Below are 23,527 nucleotides of genomic sequence, written 5' to 3' on the forward strand. Positions count from 1 at the left end.
TTCAGAATTTCAGCCATTCTTGGTAAGAGGACCCCCTTTATTCCCCTCAGAAATCTTGTTGCTCTTCTCTGTACTTGTTCTAGCAACTCTACATCCTTCCTAAAATGATGTGGCCTCCTGGCCTGTATGCAGTACTCAAGCGTGGCATGATCATTGCCTTATACAAAGGGAAAATCACCTCATTTTCCCTTCTAGCAAAATTCCTGTATATCATTGACAATACCCCATGACTTCCTCTGGCAGCCTGTCTGCACTGCTCAGAAAACTTCGTATCTGGTTGCACAATTACCCCCAAGTCTTTTGCATTCTCTATCACCCTGAGTGTAGTACACACAGTTGGTACTTTACTCTGGGGGTTACTGCCATCCATATGAAGTACTTTGCAGTAGATTCCTTTAAAAACTGGATCGATTCCATCCACCCCCAGGTGCCTTACTTGTGTTTAACTTCAACAATTTCTCCTCCACTCTGCTCTCAATTATTACAAAATCATTTAGCTTCCTTTTAAAGTTTAATAAGCTTCTCTCCTCCACTTCCCTACAAAACTCCTCATGTGTGAATGTAGATTCAAAATACTCATTCAGTTTGTCAGCTATCTGAGCAGGATCATCAGCAGTTGAACCATTGATATCAAATGGACCAATCCGATTCATCCCCTTCCTTCTAGAGTTTATATAAGTAAATAAGTCTTTGCTGTTTATCTTTGCATCCTTTCCCAAAGATTTCTCGTAATCTGCTTTCACTTGCCTAACTTCCTGTGTGACTTGATTACAGACTAGCTGATATCTACCATAGGCTTCTGTGTCGCCAGATAATTTATATGCATCCCATGCATTTTCTTCCATGCCACAAGTCTCAGTTCATCTGATATCCATTTAGGTCTAAACTTTGAACAGTATTTCTTAGTTGGTAAGAAAAGTCTAGTAGAGTTTCTCATCATTCTGAAAGCCTCTGTCTTTGGGCATGCCAAAATTGAATATTGACTTTGTAAATGAGTATTTTGACAAGATATTTTCGTACAATAGAGTCTGGAAAAAACTACATTCAAAGTTGCCAAAGAATCATCTAAGGCAGTGGTTCCTTTTGTCACTCAAGTCGCCCTTCAAGTTAAAAGATGAATATTAATAGCACACTTGAAAGGTGATTGCCATTGAACTCAATGGAATTTTTCTTAATCTTGCTGCACACTTGAAAAGGGTCGCGGCACACCCATTGGGAACCACTGATCTAAGAGATGGGAAAGTATGAGAGCAATTTTTAAAGCATATACAGTATAAATAGGGCTACCAGGTGTCACTACTACATATCTTCAGAAATTACTTGTCCCTTAAATGTCCCCAAATTTTAAAATTTTCCCACAAAGATGACTCACAAGAATTGCAAATCATCACATACTTGCAACTACTCTCACTCTAGATCAATATTTAGCATGTTACATCACAGGCTCTCTCAAAATGTTCACTGACATGATATGTGCTTACTATGGCTGTAGTAGTGTGAATCATTAGTGTAAAGTGGGGTATGGCAATTTTGGTCCCTGCTGTAGGTATATCAAATGGTGCTAAAGAAAAAAAAAAACTGAACTTATGATTTTAAAATATTACTATAATTTTTGCTATCTAAATTTAGTTATACTGCAGTCACAGCATGGATTTGATAAGAGGGGGTCTTGGCACTTCCAGTGTTTTTTCTTACGAGACTAGCGTGCAAAGAAGAAAATTGCATAGGATGCTTATAAATAATCAAGAGATAAAGAAGCCTACACTAGGTACACACTAGTATAAACTAATCTCCAATCAAGTTAACAAAGTGGGGCAAGCAAAGTAAGGCAGATTACAAGAAGTTTGAGCAGACTCGATGCTGGTGGGATTCTTTCTCTTGCTCAGATGCGGAGCAATATGCCCTTAGTTGCTAATGCTCCTAAAAACCAAATAACAAACAAACAACAAACAACTTGCTCAGATTACAAACCTGAAGGAGCATAAACTCAAATTGAGGAAAGACAGTTGTAGAATAGATGTGCAGAAATTTGCCTTTAGCCAGTGGGTAGTTAATTGCTGGAACAAGCTTCCATCTGTCATTGTGGAGGTTGATAGCTTAAATAAATTCAAGGAAGAACTGGACAAACATTTGAAGCGAATGGATGGGTGAAATGGGAAGGGTTTTGTTTTTTTTGGCCGATGCTGTATAAGTTTGCTTTCTTGCATCATAAGCCTCAGCTAATGCTAATGTTAAGTCCCCGTCAAAGATAAAGAATGCAAAGGAAAGTAGTAAGACTTCTTTACTTATGTAAACACCAGCAGAATTACATTGATTTGCTAGTTATGAATGATATAACAGTTCAGGATTCTGCTTAGGCTGAATGGATATTTTACATCTACATTCCAACGGGAATTTTTTTAGGGATAGAGATGCCATTCTGAAGAAAAGTGATATAATTTAATGAAAATCAGTTTTTGAATTATTCCATGCTTCTTTTAGTTTAAAATGTTTGAAGGTTAAGTGGTATGAGTCTCAAACTTATTTGTTGGCTTCAGAGTGCAGCACCTGACTAAGTCCTGAAGCAAAAAGTGAAACATCTTCACAGCTCAATTAGTATAAGTCAGTTTTATGCTGAATTATGCTTGCGATAAAACTAAGGAATTTCAAGACTTTCAGAAAATAGGTATCTGTTGCAGAAAGATGTCAACATGTTCTCAATCAATGCAAACATGTAATTGTGCATAAGGAAATCAAAACCTTTTAATCTGGATGAAATTCAGAATCAAAAATTGTCTTTCAACTTTGTCAATCACAAGTTACTAGTGTCTGAATATGATTTCTTACCAAATGACTGTAATTTTTGTACTATTGAGTCTGTTGTTAAACAGAAGGATATTTCTGTTCCTAAACAATAGTATAAAATTGTAAAACAGATGGAGGGAAAAAAAAAGCCTTTCGTATTGCACAAAATTTGAGTAGCTTTCAACTTAGCCAGTAGAAAAAAGGGGTCATAAAATGAAAGTAAGCAGAGGACAAGATGAAAGTACACTTGTCGAAAACTCAATGCGTTGTGGTGAAAAAAGATACTCCATAAACCTTTTTTACAAGGAGAGTAAAGTGATTTCAACAGCTTCAGCATCCTAGATTTGATGATAGCAGACATGGTCAGCCAAGCTGATTTTATGCCATTCTACAACTTCATCTGTATCAAATTTGTCTTCCTATTTTAGAACTTAAAAAGAAAGGCATGTTGTATTTTGTCTTTCATTCTACCTATGTATCACTCATTTTTCAAAAATGTGAAATCAGTAAGAGAAAGTGAACCCAATACTAAGCCGTAATCACTTTCAAGGTTACTGGTCATTATATCCTGATATTTTGATATCATGTTTAGAGGAAAGTGGTATAAATTAAAACAGTATGAAAAAGAAACAAAAAAAAAAAAGAAATATGATGAATATTAACAGATGAAAATGTATCCTTTCTATTGATTTTTGTTTAACCATCCTAATCTTATATTATTGCCCAATTTTTATAGACCAAATGTCAAAGATAAAAGATATAAAGTGTGCAATTTTAATGGCCTTTTAAGTACTGGGTAATATTTCTGTTGAAGATGCTATCTCACAAGTGAGAGCTATTAATTGGTACTGCTGTTTTGTCAGTGTTATCACAGGATTGAATGAAATAGAAAATCAACTGGAACTATATGACAGGTTATTGTTATGTAGGATTCTTCACTTTTCTCTTTAGTAATAATTTTGTTGTTATTGCACACTTTATTGATGACAAATTTTGAAAAGGTATTCTTCAACTATATGTTGCTGATTTTTTTTTTTTATAAGCAGTTTTGTTTATAGTGAAGGACAATCTTATAATATTTTACATAATAAAATATATTTGCCTTTTATTCTATTTTATTCTACCTTATTTTTCATGCAGGTTAAGAGAAATAAACATGTCCCAACATGATGCAGAATTATATGAAAAGTTTTCAAATGGTGTTAGAAAACAAATACAGATGTTAAGAGTAATACTAGATGGGTTGCAGGTTTGTTATTTTATTTATCTTTTATCTTATAACCTTGATAACTTCAGCAAAGTATTTTAATTAAAAAATGTGCACAAATCTGCAACAATCTTGTTTTGTAATTGTGGATGTAGGAAGAATGATTTTTGTCAAACATTTTATAATAACTCTTTAACTGTATTGCAAACTTTATTTTAAAATACCATCTGACAACTAACTGCTTCAGTTTCTTTCAAATTCTTTGATGATGATGATGATGATACAATTTATTTAACAATGTGTAAATACAATGGATTGTTGCACTTAAACAGTATTGTTATATAGATCTCATAAATCTGTCTACTTTGCTGTCTCCAGAAGTTTGAAATAAAATATTGTATCTATTGATAGTAAAGTGCACAATTATTAAAGTTTATGCAATGTTTCAATGAAGTGGCAAAGACATTTCCAGTAACACAATTATATGTATCTTACCTCATTAAAGTTTCCTAAATGATGAATACGCATGTTAAAAATATCAATGAAAGAAAGCCAAACTCTATTTCACAGTAGCCGTCTGGGATTCTGAAAATCTTGTGCTGCTATAGAGTTCTCTGCTAGTTTACTAATAGCTGCCATAAGGCCCCACTGTCAGTATGTATTTACTGTATATAACTGCTATAAAGCTCCTGTATGTATTTTATTATGTATAGTAACCATAAGGATCTCTTATACATTTGATATATATATAGCAGCCATAAGGATCTGATATGCATTTGCTACGTATAGCAATCATAAAACTCAGATAATGATTCAAAATTCTAAAATTTAATGTGATTTATTACATTATGACCATTGGAAACTTTGCTGTAGCTTTCTGAAGTGGGTTTCTTGATATCAATAGACTTGCACTATGATATGATTGAGTAGTTCATTAAAAATCAAACTTCAGTAAACTTTCCAATATCTTTTATGTCTATTATTGTGTATATATCTATTACTGGCTGTTCCAAGTCATCTCTGATGATGTTGTCATTCAAACTTCATATCATAAAATTTAAAGCAAGTAAAATAAGGCCTTAGAACGTGATGCACAGGAAATTTTTCCACAGTCACTGTTTGGCAGAGACAGGAAGAGTTCATGAGATGAATAATACACTATTAAGTGAAGCTGAGACGTGAGAAATAGAGAAGAGTCCATTTCAGTTGGTGCATTCGCAGTGAAGTTTCAAAATGATTTCCAGCATCACATTCTAAATGAACTTTGGTTATCAACAAACTGCCCTATGCTATGAAAATTAGTCTGATCAAGCTAATTTGTAGCATATTTCCCAGTGTTTATCAAAATTTTCAGGTTTCTGAAAATTTTGGATTTTTGAATGCCATATTTATGTGGTTTTACTGTATATATATAACTGATATTAAATCAAAACTAATGCCAGTAGCATGGCAAAACTGTTGAGCGAAAATAATAAGTTAAACAATGATTAATCCACAGGGAGGGAGAAGAAAAGGTAACAAGACTAAAAATTGTAGCAGAAAATCTCCAAATAATTTAGAAAATCCAATTAAAAACAATAAATCAATTTTAAAATTTAGAGCCAATTACATAAAAATTTAGCAGCACCCCCTCGTAAGGTGCCAGTTCCAAATTATGTAAAATATCACAAATAGAGACTAAACTAACTACAATAAAAATATCACAAATAGAGACATGAAATATCACAAATAGAGATTAAACTAACGAATAAAACCAAAATAACAAAAATATACTGACCATTATGCCCCATATAAACAGAGGACCACAAGGCTAATGATGGTCAGGGAATCACTGCATTTCAATCGTTAGATAAATCGCCGCAAAGGCGAACCAATTGAGGGATCAGTCCACCATCTGATCCCCCAATTGAACTGCCAATGCAGAAGATTTGAATAGTGGTGGTCCTTATGCAGTGAAAAATAAAAATATAGAACAAACAGACTAGCACTCCAAAGCAGAGCCACACCATTGACATGATGTAAGCTTAACCAGCTTATATAGACAAATAAACAAATAAAATACTATAGATGGCAGTATGGGTGCTGCATTAGCACATCAAACCCACTACTACCATTTGATTTAAATATATTGGAATAATGAAGTAGTTAAGAAAAATAGTAAAAAATATAATACAAAAATTAAGAAAATAAATAAATATAAAGCTATTATTAGAGGCAGCAATATGCATATTCCTCCACATGAGGAGGAATATGCATATTGAATATCCACATGAGGAGGAATATGCATATTGCTGCCTCTAATAATAGCTTTATATTTATTTATTTTCATAATTTTTGTATTATATTTTTTACTATTTTTCTTAACTACTTCATTATTCTAGTGTGTGTGTGTGCGTGTGCGTGTGTAGTAGCTTGGAGCATTTACATATGTTTTGTATGCATATATTTAGTTACTACTTGTTAGAAATGTTATTCGAAATACTTATAACAAATAACTTATTATGACAGATTCTTCTCTTTGTACTATCTAGCAAACATTTCAATTAAATTAAGTAAAGATTAAATTTAATTAATTTTTAAGTACATTACATTAACATATTAACTTGCCATTTAAATGAAGTAAAGACTATAAAATAAATTGAAGTTAAAGGTCATTCATTCAAATCTCTACTTATTCAGTAGAGATTTGAATGAATGACATCCTATTTTTAAATAAATATAGGAGTAAAAATATCTTTCACTTTATGTAGTCATCTCACATAAGCAATTTTAAATATAAAACTAGAAATGATAAACTACTTTGAAATACTTATAAATGGACATTTAAACATTTTATATATTAGAAAGTTTCTGCTAATAATTACTATTTTGCTTCTTTTTTTTTTTTTTCATATGTGTTATCAATAAAAGGCCAAAGGAAAGGAGCGACAATGGATAAATCACCAAACAAGTGGTGAGCTGGATGATGGGAAACTGATAGAGAGTGTGACTGGAGAAAGAACTATTTATAAGCGAAGAGGAGAAAAGGAACCAGAAGTAATATATATATATATATATAAAGAAGAAAAAAAAACATAATTTCCCGAAAATACTCTGGTGAATAAAAGTTAAGATATTGGTAATTTTACATACTTACATAATGTGAACATAGTTCAAGTAACTGTAAATGGGAATGTAGACACATTATTCTGATATGCAAAAATGGATGATTTTAAGTATAAAAGCCTTACTGTACATCATTCAGTTCTGATGCACACAGATACCGGGTATATCTGAGTAATGTTTCACGATCTGGCAGAGCAACTTTGTATGAGTAATTAATTGTAGCAGAGATAGCAAGGGCCTTGGGTGTTCAATCCAGATGCGATATCCCAAATTGGGAAACATTATCAGGAAATACCTCAAAGAAGCTATGCAAGGTTGAACAAGGGTCACAGTAGCACAGGTAATCAGTATCTGGTGTCTAAATGTCAGATGACATTTAGAGACTAGATATTGATTACCAGAAAGCCTTACTGTCACAATCTTTACTAGCCCGCTTGTTTGTATTATTTTCCAAAGCACTTGTTCTCCACAACATATACAGTTTTCAAAATATTCTCATCTGGGGGGGGGGGGAGACCAACCCAATCAGTAAATATCGGAGAAAGATTTCTATGGAGAAAGTGGTGTGATAGTCTGGACAAACAATGTACAATACACATAAGTAACTGCACATCTTCGTGAGAAAGAGAGAGAGAGCAACTATAACTTCTGTGAGTCTTAGTCACAAAAATTAAGTGCAACTTTTGGGACTTTTTTCAGATTGAAGATATTTCCTGATGGAATGTGCACCATCCGTCTTTAGACTTGAATCCTACTGAACCTGTATGGAATACCCTTGTGTGACAAATTTCAAGATGTCGACTTTCTTCCTTTAAAACCTTGCAGTTATGAACTGCTCCCTTGAAAGAGTAGGCTTCAGTACCATCAGGTAGCACTTTATTAAGGACAAGAGCTCACTGTAAGTGTTGCTTGGCTTTTGGGAAGAAGTCAGGAGTAACATTCATAATGGGCTCATAGATGTTCCAAAGTTGCAAGTGTCATAAAGAGAGTATCCAGCAGAGGAGATTTCATCTAAAATCTCCTCTGCTGGATACTCTCTTTCAGGTATGCATGGACTAATTTGCATATTACAGACATTTTATCCATAGTACTATTACATCATAACATAATGTATACTAATATACTAAAGTTCTTCTACGCTTATCAGTTTGCAGTCTGTTGCACATTATTTTACTACACACACATATGTATATAAAAATAAACTTTAATTAAATAATAATGAGGAAAATAATAAAGGAAATTAAAATGAAAAAAAAAAGTAAGTAAATCAATATAAGAAACATTGGTTGCAAAGCATTACCTTCCACATGTTATGGAAACAATTTGAATATAAATGAAAAATATGCAGTGTATGGAAAGCCAAGTAAGTGGCAAATAGAAAGTAAAAAGTACATAATACAACAACAAACAAGCAAAGAAGAGGGGCATCAATTTAGATAAAGAGTGTTGCAGAAGGAATGTGCTCCTAAATATTTTAGAAAAATTGCCAATTAGTAAAAATACCAAATAATGTGAATTTACAAAAATTACAACTTTTTAAAATTTAGCAATGTCCCCTTGATGGCACCAAGTCCAAATTATGTGAAATATTGCTATAAACAGAGACAAAAAGTAACCATAATAATGTTACCAATAGGGTAAAACAACAGTAAAATAGACCGACCATCAGAATCTACAAGGCTAACAGCATCAGGGAATCACTGCATTTTAAACATTAACCTTTGCAGTCCAGATTATTTTTCACTGTCTTCCCCATTTAGTCCAGCTCTATCAATAAAAAAAATGATTAGTTGATGAATGTGATGTTCAAAAATTACAAAAAGTATTTATTTTCAGGTTTACTTCAGCTAATATATAAAACAGAATGACAATACAGTTTAAAAGCTCTAATACAGTATTTCTTTTCTTTGAAGAAAATATTCTCAAAACCTTCCATCTGAATAATTGACAACGTTTTTTTACTTTAGCACCCCTACTTTGAATCCCTTGTTTGTCCTTTTGTGGGTGGGCAGAGATTCAATGTCCAATATGTCTGCAGAAATCTCTTCGTGCTAAATACATCCTTGAAAATTTTAATTCTGTCTGCCCATTCTTCAGACCAATATTTCTTTATAATCAGGTTTTTTTTTTTTGGTTTTTTTTTTCCATTTAGTCCCATATTGATACCTACAAAAAACTCCTTTAGTTTAATTCATGAACCCTAAACCAAGTCACACCATATGGAACAATAGAAACTATCTTATATGTAAGAGTCCTTTTTTTTTTTTTTTTTTGACCCTAAGTTTCTTCAGAAAGCTCTAACATTCTCTCAATCAGAAAGGCCTTCACTAAACCTTATGGCATGTCTAAATGCATCACTCTAACATAGAGTATAAGTTACTTTGTGACTTCTATACTGAAAAAAACAACACCACCTGCCATTCACAACAATTGAATATAAAATTCATTTGGTTTTTCAAATCATTTATATGAAGTACAGTAGAGCGTTGAAAATCCAAACATCAATAATTCGAAACGTCAATAATCTGAACGAGCTAGCATTTATTTTTTTTATGCTGGTGCCATAAAATAATTACAGTAAGCACTGTGAATTGGATTTTGTGAATTGAATTTTGATTCTATTAAATGACAATCGTAATAAGCAAAAATCAGAGGAATATTATCCACAGGCTATAAAAATGAAGATGTAAAGCACAAATTTACACTTTTATTACCTTACCAATTAACAAAATTAAATTATACATGAAAATCGACAAACAAACTGAATCAACAAACTGAATGCTATCCAACTCTCAACTACTCTTGCAGAAAAGAAGAGAGAGAGAGAGAGAGAAACAAAGTTCGAAAATGGTGCAGCAAAAAATAAGTAATTGTCTTCGTTAAAGGCCTATACATATGTTATTGTGGCTGAAAGTTCCATTTGTTTTGTTACCTATGAATAAAAATATGTAAGTACAACGTAGTATTTTCATTTCTAAACTTACTATAAACTTTTTTTTTTTTTTTTTTTTTTTTTTTTTTCAGTCTCCAGAACAGTATTTTTGTTAAGTTCGAAAATCCGAACAAATTGAAAGTTCAAACTACCCCTGGGGCTAATTAGTTTGGATTAGCAATGCTGTACTGTTTAAATGGATAGTAATACACAAGGAAAACAAATTTTATAATTAGAAATGCTGACAGTCCGGCCAGTTTCCATATATTGAACTTGAGGACATTAAAAAAAAAAAAAAAACTGCTTGCCGTTAATTAATTATTGAATATAAAATATAAACATTGATTTAGTTTTTCAAATTGTTTATATGCAGTATACATACGAGGTGCTACCCAAATGTTCCTGAAATTTGAATGTTCCATAGGATCTATGTCTAGTACGGACTTGTAGCGCTAGATAACACTGCATGCATCCCTTATGAATCAGTGTGCCACGTGGCATCTGGTGAGATAGAGTCATTGAATATTTATGCGCAGTTCTTTGGAAGTGTGTTTTGCATAGTTTGAAATTGTTGCGATTGCTGATGTGAGAGAGCAACGTGTTTGCATCAAGTTTTGTTTCCTTCTTAACGATACAGTAGCAGAAACCCATAAGAAGTTGAAACAAGCTTTGGGACAATGCTTTAGGCCAGACACATACCTACTACTGGTATAACCATTTTAAAAATGGTCGGGTGTCTGTTGATGACTATAATCGCTCTGGGCATCCATCATCAAACACCACCCTGGAAAATGTCGCATTGTAGGACTATCATACAGTATGTGTCAGCAAATTTTGTCATATGAGTTGAACATGAGAAGGATTGTGGCCATAGCAACTTTGCATCATTCCTAAAATGAGGCTTCCAGACCTGTTTGCAGTACTCAAGGTGTGGCCTGACCATTGCCTTATACGAGGGGATGATCACCTCCTTATCCCTGCTTGCAAAATTCCTGTATGTCATTGACAAGACCCCATGACCTACTCTGGCAGCCTGTCTGCACTGCTCAGAAAACTTCATATCTGACTGCACAATTTCTCCCAATGTCTCTTTCATTCTCTACTACCCTGAGTGTAACGCCACACAGTTGGTACATTTCTCTGGGGTTACTGCTACCCATATGCAGTACTTTGCATTTGTGAATTTTAAACTTCAGTTGCCACTTCTCAGCCCATCTGCCCAACTTTTCTAGATCCTGTTGCAGCAGTTACTGTCATTACTGTTATTAACAACCCTGCCAACCTTTGTATCATCTGCAAACTTTGATATTAAGCTTGATATATCGTCATCAATATCATTGATAAATATACAAAACAACAATGGAACCAGTGCCAAACCCTTTTGAACACCACTAATAACATTAGTCCACGAAGAGCAGTGTCCATTGATAACCACTGTCTTCTCCCATCCTTTTATCCATTGTAGCAACTGCTCTTAATGCCATACTGCTCCAATTTGTATAGTAGTCTTCCATGTGCAGCAATATCAAAAACTTTCCTGAGATCTAAGTATATGATATCAAAATTATTTTTTGCATCCAGTTCCTTTGTGACCACGTCATAAGTAGTCCAATCAAATTGGTCAGACCAGACTTACCCTTACCAAACCCATTCTGTGTCTGAATTATTGCTGCAGTCTTATCTAGATGATCCTGCAATGCTTCTTTAACCAGTCACTCCATTACTCCCTGGAACAGAAGTCAAACTGACCGGTCTGTAATTACTCGTGTCACCCTTTGATCCACCTTTGTGAATTGGAGATACATTTGCACATCTCCAGTACGTGGGGATACCCTGAGTCCAAGGATGCTCTCATAATTGTGGCTAAGGGTTTGCTTACTTCCTTTTCCACCTCCTTTAATATAACTGGATAGATCCCAACCACCCCAGGGGTACCTTTCTTATGTTTAAATTCAACAATTTCTCCTCCACTTTGCTCTCAGTTAGTATGGCAGCTATCTGAGAATGATCATATACAGTCAAACCATTGATATCAAGTGGACCAATCTGATTCATCCCCTTCCTTTTAGGGTTTATATAAGTAAGGAAGTCTTTGCTGTTTTTCTTTGCATTCATTGCCAAAAATTTCTCATAATCTGCCTTCGCTTGCTTAACCTCCTTTGTGACTTGATTACAGACTAGCTTATATATACAATAGGCTTGTGTTACCTCATAATTTATATGCATCCCATGCATTTTTCTTCTCTGCCACGAGTCTCATTAGTTCATCTGACACCCTATTTGTGCCTGAACCTAGAACAGTATTTCTTAGTTGGTATGGAAAGCCTAGTAACTTCCAAGATTACTGCCTTGAATACTTCCCATTTAGAATTTCCTGTTGGTAACATCATCAGTTGGTCCCATTGTATAGAATTTAAAAAATCTCTGAGACCACTGTAGTCATCTTTACGAAAGCAAAAATCCTTCCCTTTACCTCTGATGTTAGTTAGATTTACATCATTAAGTAAATCCCACATCAGTACAAACTGTCATTACTGTCATTGGACACTGCTCGTCGTGGACTAATGTTATTAGTGGAGTCTCTCAGGGCTCAGTGTTGGGTCCATTATTGTTTTCTGTATTCATAAATGATATTGATGAGGGTATATCAAGCTTAATGTCGAAGTGTGCAGACGATACAAAGGTAGGCAGGGTTGTCAAGGACACTGCTGACACTATGCTGCTGGAACAGGATCTGGAAAGGTTGAGCAGATGGGCTGAGAGGTGGCAAATGAAGTTTAACATTGACAAATATAAAGTACTACACATGGGAAACAGCAACCCCAGAGCAACGTATCAACTCTGTGGTAGAGAATGAAAGGGACCCTGGGGGTGGTTGTGCAGGCAGATATGAAGTTCTCTGAGCAGTGCAGACGGGCTGCAAGAGTAGCTCATGGTGTATTGTCAATGATATATAGGAATTTTTCTAGCCGGGATAAGGAGGTGATTGTTCCCTTGTATAAGGCAATGGTCAGGCCACACCTAGAGTACTGTATACAGGTCTGGAGGCCTCATTTCGGGAGGGATGTGGAGCTGCTGGAACGAGTACAGAGAAGGGCAACAAGATTAGTGAATGGAACAAAGGGGTGCTCTTACGAAGAAAGGCTTAAGTTTTGCAAATTACAGTGTCTGGAGGCTAGGCACCAGCGAGGTGATCTGATAGAGGTGTATAAAGCCTTGAATGGTTTGAGCATGCTCAGTGCTGATGGGATTCTTCCTCTCGCTCAGAATAATCACCTGAGAGGGCATAAATTCAAATTGAGGAAAGACAGATGTAGGATAGACTTGCGGAAATTTGCCTTTAGCCAGCGGGTGGTTGGTTGGTGGAACAGACTTCCATCCCTTGTCGTGGAAGGTGATAACCTAAAAAAGTTTAAGGCTCAGCTGGACAGGTATTTTGAACGAACAGAGGGGTGAAGTGGAAGTGGGTTTTTTTTTTTTTTTTGGCCGATGCTGCATAAGCTTGCTTTCTTGCATCAAATGCCTCTACTAATGCTAATGCTACTGCCACCTAGTGGTTCCTTTATCTGTAAATTCTTAATGCGTGAATAATCTGGGGGTAATTGTGCAGGCAGTTATGAAGTTTTCTGAACAGTGCAGATGGTCTGCAACAGTAGCGCATGGTGTATTGTCAATGATATAGAGAAACTTTTCTAGCAGGGATAAGGAGGTGATTATCCCCTTGTATAAGGCAATGGTGAGGCCACATCTTGAGTACTGTATACAGGTCTGCAGACCTCATTTCAAGAATGATGTAGATCTGTTGGAACAAGTACAGAGAAGGGCAACAAGATTAATGAATGGAACAAAGGGTTGCTCTTACAAAGAAAGGTTTAAGTTTTGCGAATTGCAGTGTCTGGAGTCTAGGCACCTGCGAGGTGATCTGATTGAGGTGTATAAAGCCTTGAATGGTTTGAGCATGCTCAGTGCTGATGGGATTCTTCCTCTTGCTCAGAATAATCACCTGAGAGGGCATAAATTCAATTTGAGGAAAGACGATTGTAGGATAGATGTGCAGAAGTTTGCCTTTAGCCAGTGGGTGGTTGATTGCTGGAACAAACTTCCATCTGTCATTGTAGAAGTTGACAAACATTTGGAGCAAGTGGATGGGTGAAATAAGGGTGGTTGGTTTTTTTTTTTTTTTTTTGGCTGATGCTATATAAGCTTGCTTTCTTGCATCATGTGCCTTTTCTAATGCTAATCACTGCTGATAAACAGATCAAGAATATTACTCCCTCTGGTTGCCTCTCTAACATGCTGCTGTAGAAAACAGTCATCCCATAAATTGGATGGTTGCACTTCCTTAGATTTTATGTTTCTTAACTAACAACATAACCCCTCCTCCCTTCCTATCCTTTCTGTACTCATTGTATTCCCCCAAAGTCCAATTCTGCATTCCTTATATCTGTGACAACATGTCTCTGATATCCCAACAATATCTGCCTGGTGATGTCTTGAGCAGCACTTCAAATTCATCAAATTTATTTACTATACTCCTAGCATTGATGTACATGCAAGTATACACGCACCTGTTCTTACTCTTAGTTACTGTAACACAGTCCGTGTATTTACTTGTTTCATGACTCCCAGCAGTTCCTGAAATCCCCATAAACTTGCTTTCCAGGCTGGTGCTCATTCCAATAGAAGCTGTGCAAGAATCATTTCCACCTCTGCCTGCAGCTATTAGTCTGTGAATCCCCCAAGCTAGCAGTTTTCCGACCCACCTAACATTGCCTTGATAGCATCAGCAAATGTTCTTGCACCCTTTTTATTTAAATGTATCCCATCCCTGTAGAAGCATTCTCTCTTGTAATTACTTGTTGATAAATATAACTTTTTTTTTTCAGAAGTCATCACAGTTATATTTCATTGAAAATTTTAAAAATTATATTTTCCATTCATTTTCCATATTTGAGGATACTTTGATACCTCCAGTGATGGTGACTAGGATTATTTAGTCCATCATCACTGGAGGGATCAAATACATTTTTCAAATTATAATCTTTGATTTCCCCTGCTTTTTTTGCCATTTGTTATGTTAATATTTCAGCTTTGGGAAATCATGGTTTTGATTGTGGTTGTTAATTGTAGTTTTGTAAATGTTTAAAACTCTGACGACAACTTACTTTAGGTTCTCTTTTTTTTATTTTTTTTTTAAATCTCACTTCCATATAAGTGTTTGTTGTCTTATATGGTGGTGAGCCTTGATAAGCAGTAATTAATGAAAATAGAAAATTATAGTAGACCATGTTGTCTGTAGTGTTATGGTAGGTTAAATTATTTCAGTTCTCTTTCCTTGTACTGTTTCATTCATGCTTCTTGGACCTACTTTCTATGTAGCAGTGTGTGTGTGTGTGTGTGTGTGTGTGTGTGTGCCTATTAAAAAAGTTCTATCTTAGAGCAAATCTACACAAGAATTCAAAATTCTGCACATACCGTGTGGCATTTTACATACTGCAGCGTAACTGTATATTTCTCTACATTAGACTAAGCAAGAGTTGAAACATCAGAATGGATAGCATTTATTTCACCATAAATGCAGGTGGAATGCTGCCTATGACAGCATTCCACCTGCACAAGATGATACATTGTTGTTACAGCCTATTTCAGGGCTTGGTGGTCCCTCATCAGATAATAGGTAGTCTCTTTTAAATATATGATAGATTAGACTTTTGGTGAGGCTGTTTGTTTGAAAGTAGTGCAACTCATTATGAAAGAAAAATTTTTCTTGCTGTTAGCAATAACATGATATTAGAATGATATTAACCAAGCAATTTAAATCATATTAGCCACAAAAAAACACAAAAAGGAACTACAGTTCTCCCAACATTCTTGTGTAAAAGTTCCTGTTTTGTAAATGTATTAATGTTGTTTACATGGCAGTTTACTTTAAAAATTGCATGATATTCAGGGAATGCATTATGTCAGTCTAATGCTAATAGCCAGAAGGCCCAGAAGCTCTTTCCAGTTCTCCATCACTAATTATCATAGTCACTAATCTTGCTCAAGGATAGCAAGAAAATCTCATAACCTTCTAATAGACTTCCCTCCATGCCATAACTACACACACACACACACACTCAAGATTGCAAGTCATTGTTCACTTTAAAGTGGCTGGTGCATCATTAGTTCTTTGAGATCTGCATTAGATGCATCAAGGGGGGAGGGGAAAATAATAATCCAGCACTGCTGCAGTCTAAGTGTCAGATTATTGGACTTTATTTATTACACTACTGTCTGTCTTGCTTTTAACCATCAACCTAGTATGCTGAATTTCTAATCAACCTATGTTGACCAATAAAAGGTTAAAGAATGATTTCCCCAGTTATTACAAGGAATGGTTGTTTAAGGTAAAGTAAATTTTATCCACTGTTTTGAACATTCCTTCTAATAATTTTTCCCCTCAAAAAAAAACCCTGTGTCTCTTTAGATCCACAACTGGTTCAGGATTGAAAGAAACAGTAAACAAAACAATTAACATAATTGTAAAAAATTTTGGCATCATTGGCATCTACATCCCGGGGGCTCACATCTGGTGAGTATGGGCTTGGCAAACCCAGGGTCCTGAGCTGGATATCATCATTCTTCTCTTTCTTGGTGATGCCTTTCTGCTTCTCTCTCTCTCACACACACACAGGGGGTAACTCGGGAATTTTTTTTTTTTTGGCTGGTGCAGCAAAAGCCTCAGGCTTCCTTGTACCATATGGCTAATAATAATAATAAACATCAGTAATGTTTCATTATCTCTCATCACATGTTATTATTTGTAACCTCATGAATGAATGATGACATTAAAATTTGATGGGCTCTTGGCATTTCTGTCAGATTACACCAAGAGTTCATCAAAGCTACATATTGATATATGATAATACACCAATGAGCCAAAACGTTATGACCACCTACCTAATATGGTGTTGATCCTCCACGTGCAGCCAAAACAGCTGTTACCAAGTGAGACATGGACGCTACAAGATTTCTAAATGTCTTGTGGTATCTGGTACCAACACGTAACCAGCAGATCCTTTAACTCCTGTAAGGCAGATCACGGCAGATCGGAGTTGCTGTTCCAACACAAACCACAGATGCTCGATGGGGTTGATGTCTGGGGAATTTGGAGGCTAGGGCAATACCTGGAAGCCTTCCTCATGTTCTGCGAGCCAGTCTCGAACAATCCAGGTGGTGTGGCATGGTGCATTATCCTGCTGAAAGACTGTACTGCCAGAGGGAAACACCATTGCCATGAAAGGGTGTACCTGGTCAGCAATGACGTTTAGGTAGATAGTAGACATTAGAGTGCCCAGCACATGGATGATTGGACCCAGGGTATCCCAGCAGAACATCACCCAAAGCAAGACACCGCTGCCACTGGCTTGTTTTCATCCCACTGTGCATCCAGGCACCATCACTTCCCCAGGTAAACAATGCACACGTACCCAGCCATCCACATGGTGCAACAGGAAACATGATTCATCGGACCAGATGACCTTCTTCCAATCACTCAAGGTCCAGTTTCAATGCTCGCTTGCCCATTGTAGGTGCTGTCACTGGTGAATCATGGTTACATGGGCACTTGGAGCAGCCTGCGGCTACACAGCCCCATTTTCAACAGGGTTCAATGTACTGTGTGTTGTGACACATTACTCCCATCACCAGCATTTCAATTACCGACGAGTTGCACCACAGTCGCCCTTCTGTTGCCATTTACCATCTGAGAGAGCCTTCGCTCACCTTGAGCATTGATGAGCCGTGGTTGTTCAACACCTTGCTGGCAGTTCATGGGTTTTCCCTCTTCAGACCACTTTCGGTAGGTACTAACCACAGCTAACTGTGAGCATCCCACCAGACATGCTGTTTGGGATGTTCTCTGACCCAGTCATCTAGCCATTACAATTAGGCCTTTGTCAAACTCGCTAAGTCCACTGCCTTTTCCATCTGAAGAACAAGAGTAACACTGATTATTAACAGAGCTCAGTATCAGGTGTTTTTTATGCTGTATCCCGACCCACGCATGCACCATAGTTCACCTGCAGTTGCTTCAATTTGCATAACAACTAGCTGGTCATAATGTTTTGGCTCATTGGTGTATAAGAAAAAAATTTTACAGTACTTTCTGTATTCATTAACTTTTTATGGAAAACACTATTAGTTAGTCAGCTGCTTAAATACTGTATGGACCCACCAGTTACAATTTCTTTTTCACAGTTCCATTTTTAAATAAATTCAGAGTGCTGACATACAACCCATTTAAATGAAATCCATTTTGAGAGTAACAGAAATATCCATATAGTTACTATGTCATTAACCACTCTATTTCAGATGCACACAGTTTTTATATAGAATGTTCATGTTATATGCAGTGTTTTGAATGCTCGTGTAGATTTATTCTTACTGTATAAATTTGGACTTGTTACATATGTTTTGCAAGTTAACATGTAGAGGACAGGATTACACTTACCTAAGGGAAATCTTGATATTGTCCCAACCAGTGTTCAGTGGTTTTGAAAGTGTTGGTCACTAAATTATTTTGAACACACACACTACATTTGAAATGCAACCGAACATGCTGCACTCAGGTCCCAGCATGCCATGACTCCTCATGAAGGGTTTGCATATTTCTATCACTGGAGTAGAAATTATGCTCTATATCTGTTAGGAACCATGCAGGCATGAAAACCCAGAAAAACCATAGACAAACAATTCGAAGAAATTCTTTTTAAAAGAAAATGTCCCTCCTAACATTCATCGATAAGAGATTACTTACTGTCAGAAAAGGATGTTTGGGAGGCATATAAGATTTATTTTCCAAACATTCACTGTGTAGTTTATAAAAATTTGTTAAACTCAAGAATCGGTTTCATAATGCTGATTTTATATTTGTAAAATATATTAATAATTGTCTTATTATTAATAATGTTTTATTAAATAATTAATAATAAGACATTATTTTTGTATGAGGACCAATGACATAACTGCATAAGATAAGTTCACAGAGAGATATTTGTTCTACTCCCTGAAGAAAAAATAATTAGAGCGAGCTGTGGTCCACACGAATTTTATAATGACCTTCTTACTAAATCTCCTTTGTTTCCTATGCTGTTACCCCATACTAAAACACAAAGGATGGATCAGCATTTGTGGTCGAAAAACTTTTACCATATCATTTTTACTTAAGGAAGTTAACAAATCATTTAATCTTTACTTCAATATTTAACTATCATATACCAAAATATAAGCTGACTACTATCACTAATTTATGCCACTATTCATTCTCTCTCATCGCATGATATTATTTTTAACATTGAATGAATGATGTATGTATTGTTCATATTTATTCAACCATAATAAATTCTACATTGAAATTTATTCAGCCTCAGAAATATATACAAAATAAAGACATATTATTTTCATGTTGACAATAATAACAAAGAATTAAAACTCAAGTAAATTTAGAGTAAAAGCAATGATATGGGAACTATAAAAAATTACTGTACATAAGCTGGCAAAAGCCTCAATTTTGTATACCCAACCCAAGATAAACTGTTTTGATTAAATAAGCAAAGGGTTAATATAAATGCAATTAAAACAAAATCTGATAGAATATAAGCAATCCAAGTTTTGCAGTCTATAAACATTTTCTTTTAAAAAAGGCAGATTTTGAAGGATAACTCTTCTTATTCAACAGCATTCTTTGCATTAGGAAAATTTTTCTTTTTCAGTGATAAAAGTGTTGGACTCAGTACACTCTTGCCTTGATAGTATGCATATTTGTATCAAACCAACCATGGCTTAAAGTGAATCTCTCTCTCTCTCTCTCTCTCTCTCTCTCTCTCTCTCTCTCTCTCTCTCTCTCTCTCTCTCATCTTCCATTGCTGTGTCTGCTTTTTTTTTTTTTTTTTTATTTCTGTCCTTTTATTTTAGACGATCCCATTCTTCTTGCCTTATCCATAATGATCATCCAGCATAATGGAATATTGTAATTGTTTTGCTCTTTGTTTCATGTGCTTAACATCCTATCTGTTTTTATCACATGCATGCATTAAGTTTGTAGCAGATAAGGATTTTATTTGTCCTACATGGTTTATAATTATCTACACAAAATTAGAAAAATCCAGTTTTTGATTTTATTATCATATTTATACATATTAATACTTATAATTAATTCATTTGCCTGTATTTTGCATAATGTGGTATGAAGCAAATTTGTTTTCACTGCAGTAGAAGATACACACCAAACAGATTTTTTTCTTTCATCATTCCAGTCTTTTAATTAAAGAATAGACAGACTACATTTTATGTGTTTAAATCGTGAGTAAATACTCACTATATATCCTTTTGTTTTCCTCAGAGTCAGCAGAGGTTTTGTAATTTTCATCTGAGAATTATTGGTCACGGTCTTTCTCAAATTATTAGTAGGAAATAAAGGAGATGTTGCTTAAAGGTATTGTAAATTACAGCTATATGTACAATGTAGCTAAAAAGAAAAAATGGGTTCATTTTGACCACTAATATGAGGTTATTTTATTTATTGTTTTTTTTTGTTTGTTTTTTTTAAAGTTTTTTTGGTATTAAAAGAAAAACTCAAGACATTCTTCTGGAACGAATCTCTGCTAAACAGGGTATGCTATATTTCAACAAAAGGTTTTTAATTATTACCATACTTTTTTAGTTTATACTGTCTTGCAGTATTTCAGTAGGGGAAAAAAAACATTTATACTCATTTCCTATATAATCTAAAACCAAAACTTATAATTTATATTATGCATATTATATTTTTAACTTATAATGTTTTTTTTTTTAGATGGGTGCTCCACAAGAGAAACCAAAATATTTGAGACTGGTTGTAGATGTGAGTGGTAGTATGTATCGTTTCAATGGATATGATAATCGTCTTCAGAGAGAACTGGAATGTGTTCTGATGGTAATGGAAGCATTTGATGGATATAACCATAAACTCAAGGTATACATTGACAAATTAGCTATGTTTACTTTGCTTAGCCCTGTTAAGCAATATTCATTAGCATGTTAGTACAGTTTCACCATTTGTCAAACATGTAAAATTGTTATAATTTTTTAATAATCAAATAGCACATTAAACAGTTAGTAAATGCTGCATGTAGTAAGTAAATGTATGTAATTATGAAATTAGTAAGAAAAAATACATACAAAATTTTATATATGTTATATACAGGGTGTTTCAGTTAAACGTTTCAGAACTTCTAAGAGGGATAGGGTACATCCTGACAACTCGAAATCATATAGCAATGTGGGGTCGGAAATGCTTTCCTGAAGTGGTGTTGTACACAGAAGCACCATAAAAAGAAAAGAGACCGTAAGTGAGAAATCGTTTTAATAATACATGAAAAGAAGCAAAAGGTACATGGATTAAAGTAAGTGTTCGAAGTTTCTTCAACCTCGTATTGCTTTTGCACAGTGGTACCTTGGAAAATGTGCTACAAATCCCCTTTTTCCTGCTGAAGTGTTGTTTTCCGATGAGGCATCCTTCACAAGGGAAGGAATTTTCAACACGCATAACGACCATATCTGGGCGGTCGAGAACCCGCATGCAATACGACGTCGTGCAGCACAGATTCGATTTTCGGTCAATGTATGGGCCGGTATTATGGGAGATCACCTCATCGGACCTTACCTGTTACCGTGTCGTCTAACCGGACCTATCTACTTGATCTTTCTGCAGCAAGTATTGCCACAACTTTTGAGAGATGAACAGATTTCTGCATCGACGCAACAGACAATGTGGTTCCAACACGATGGAGCCCCTGCCCATTATAGCGGAGATGTTCGTAACTACCCGGATGTCACATTTGGTCAACAGTGGATCGGACGTGGTGGTCCCGTGCGTTGGCCTGCTCGGTCACCCGACCTATCGTGTCTTGATTTTTATTTCTGGGGTCATAAGAAATCGCTAGTTTATGACACCCCTGTTGACAATGCTGAGGAGCTGGTTGCAAGAATCGCAGTAGCTGCCGAAGAAATTCGAAATTCGCCTGGAGTATTCCAGAATGTTCGGATGTCCATGCGTCGGAGATGTGAGGCGTGCATTGTAGCCCATGGAAGAAACTTCGAACACTTACTTTAATCCATGTACCTTTTGCTTCTTTTCATGTATTATTAAAACGATTTCTCACTTACGGTCTCTTTTCTTTTTATGGTGCTTCTGTGTACAACACCGCTTCAGGAAAGCATTTCCGACCCCACATTGCTATATGATTTCGAGTTGTCAGGATGTACCTTACCCCTCTTAGAAGTTCTGAAACGTTTAACTGAAACACCCTGTATGTATATACATTGTAAAAATATTAAATATGATTTGGTAATTTATATAGCCACTGGTATTAATGTTCATTATAACAGGAGGCAAATAACATGTTAATCAACACAAATGCAAGAAAAAGGTAAGTGTTTGCCTTCAGAAAGCTGTCAAAGTTACACCAATTGTTACAAACATGGTGTTGCTTCCCCTGACAGGGACAAACTTTCTTTTTAATTTCATGAAAACATTTTTTTCTATTCTGCCTGGGATATACTGACATTTCATCTTTTCTTAATGGACTGCAATACTTACTATATAAGATGCATTCAAGTTATAAGGTCTCCAAATTTATTTCTCACAATTAATCAAAGAATACATCCCATCCCTGCTTCTACAGGGATAGAATACACTTAAGTAGAGAGGATGCAAGAGCATTTGCTGATGCTATCGAGGCAGTTAGGTGGATCAGAGAACTGCTAGCTCGGGGGATTCACAAACTAATCGATTAATGGTAGCCACAGGCAGGGGTGAAAGTGATTCTTAATTATTACCATACTTTTTAGTGTATACTGTCTTGCAGTATTTCAGAATGAGCAGCTGCTTGGAAAGCGAGGTACTGGGGATTTCAAAGGCTGCTGGGAGTCATAATGGAACAAGTAAATACATGGGTTGTGTTAGGAGTAAGAATAGGTGCATGTATACTTGCATGTACACCAATGCTAGGAGTATAGTAAATAAATTTGATGAATTTGAGGTGCTGGTCAAAACATCAAAGGTGGATATTGTTGGAATTTGGGAAGTACAATGTGTACAGAAAGGATAGGAAGGGAGGAGAGGTTATGTTAGTTAAAAAACACATAAAATCTAAGGAAGTGCATCCAGTTGACATGGGTGGGCAGCACAGTGTTGAGTCAATTTGGTGTGACATAAGCACTGGGAAAGCAAAAGTGAGAGTGGGAGTGTGTTATAGGCCTAATGACTCTGATGAGTACAATGAACAACTGTACAGAGAAATAGAGTGGGCTACTAAATCAGATTGTCTTATAATGGGGGATTTTAACTTCCCAGATATAGACTGGAACTTGTGGGTTGGTCACTCACACACTAGCATGATTTTGTGGATTTATTGAATGATTTCTACAGCAGCATGTTCGAGAGGCAACCAGAGAGAGTAATACTCTTGTTCTGA

General features: G+C 35.5%; 1 protein-coding gene across 1 annotated transcript in view; it reads left to right on the forward strand.

The window, feature by feature from the left end:
- Window positions 1–23,527, forward strand: part of c12.2 (von Willebrand factor A domain-containing protein c12.2) — a 574,487-nt gene that overhangs the window by 520,690 nt on the left and 30,270 nt on the right. Inside the window, exons 38-40 of the mRNA XM_090380213.1 lie at window positions 3,925–4,033; window positions 6,902–7,027; window positions 20,866–21,024. Of these exons, the coding sequence (XP_090236339.1) occupies window positions 3,925–4,033; window positions 6,902–7,027; window positions 20,866–21,024 (394 nt within the window). The remainder of the gene's footprint in view (window positions 1–3,924; window positions 4,034–6,901; window positions 7,028–20,865; window positions 21,025–23,527) is intronic.

Source organism: Mastigoproctus giganteus, chromosome 8 (genome assembly GCF_048544385.1).
Source record: "Mastigoproctus giganteus isolate SK-2022 chromosome 8, ASM4854438v1, whole genome shotgun sequence".
Taxonomy (NCBI): Eukaryota; Metazoa; Arthropoda; class Arachnida; order Uropygi; family Thelyphonidae; genus Mastigoproctus; species Mastigoproctus giganteus.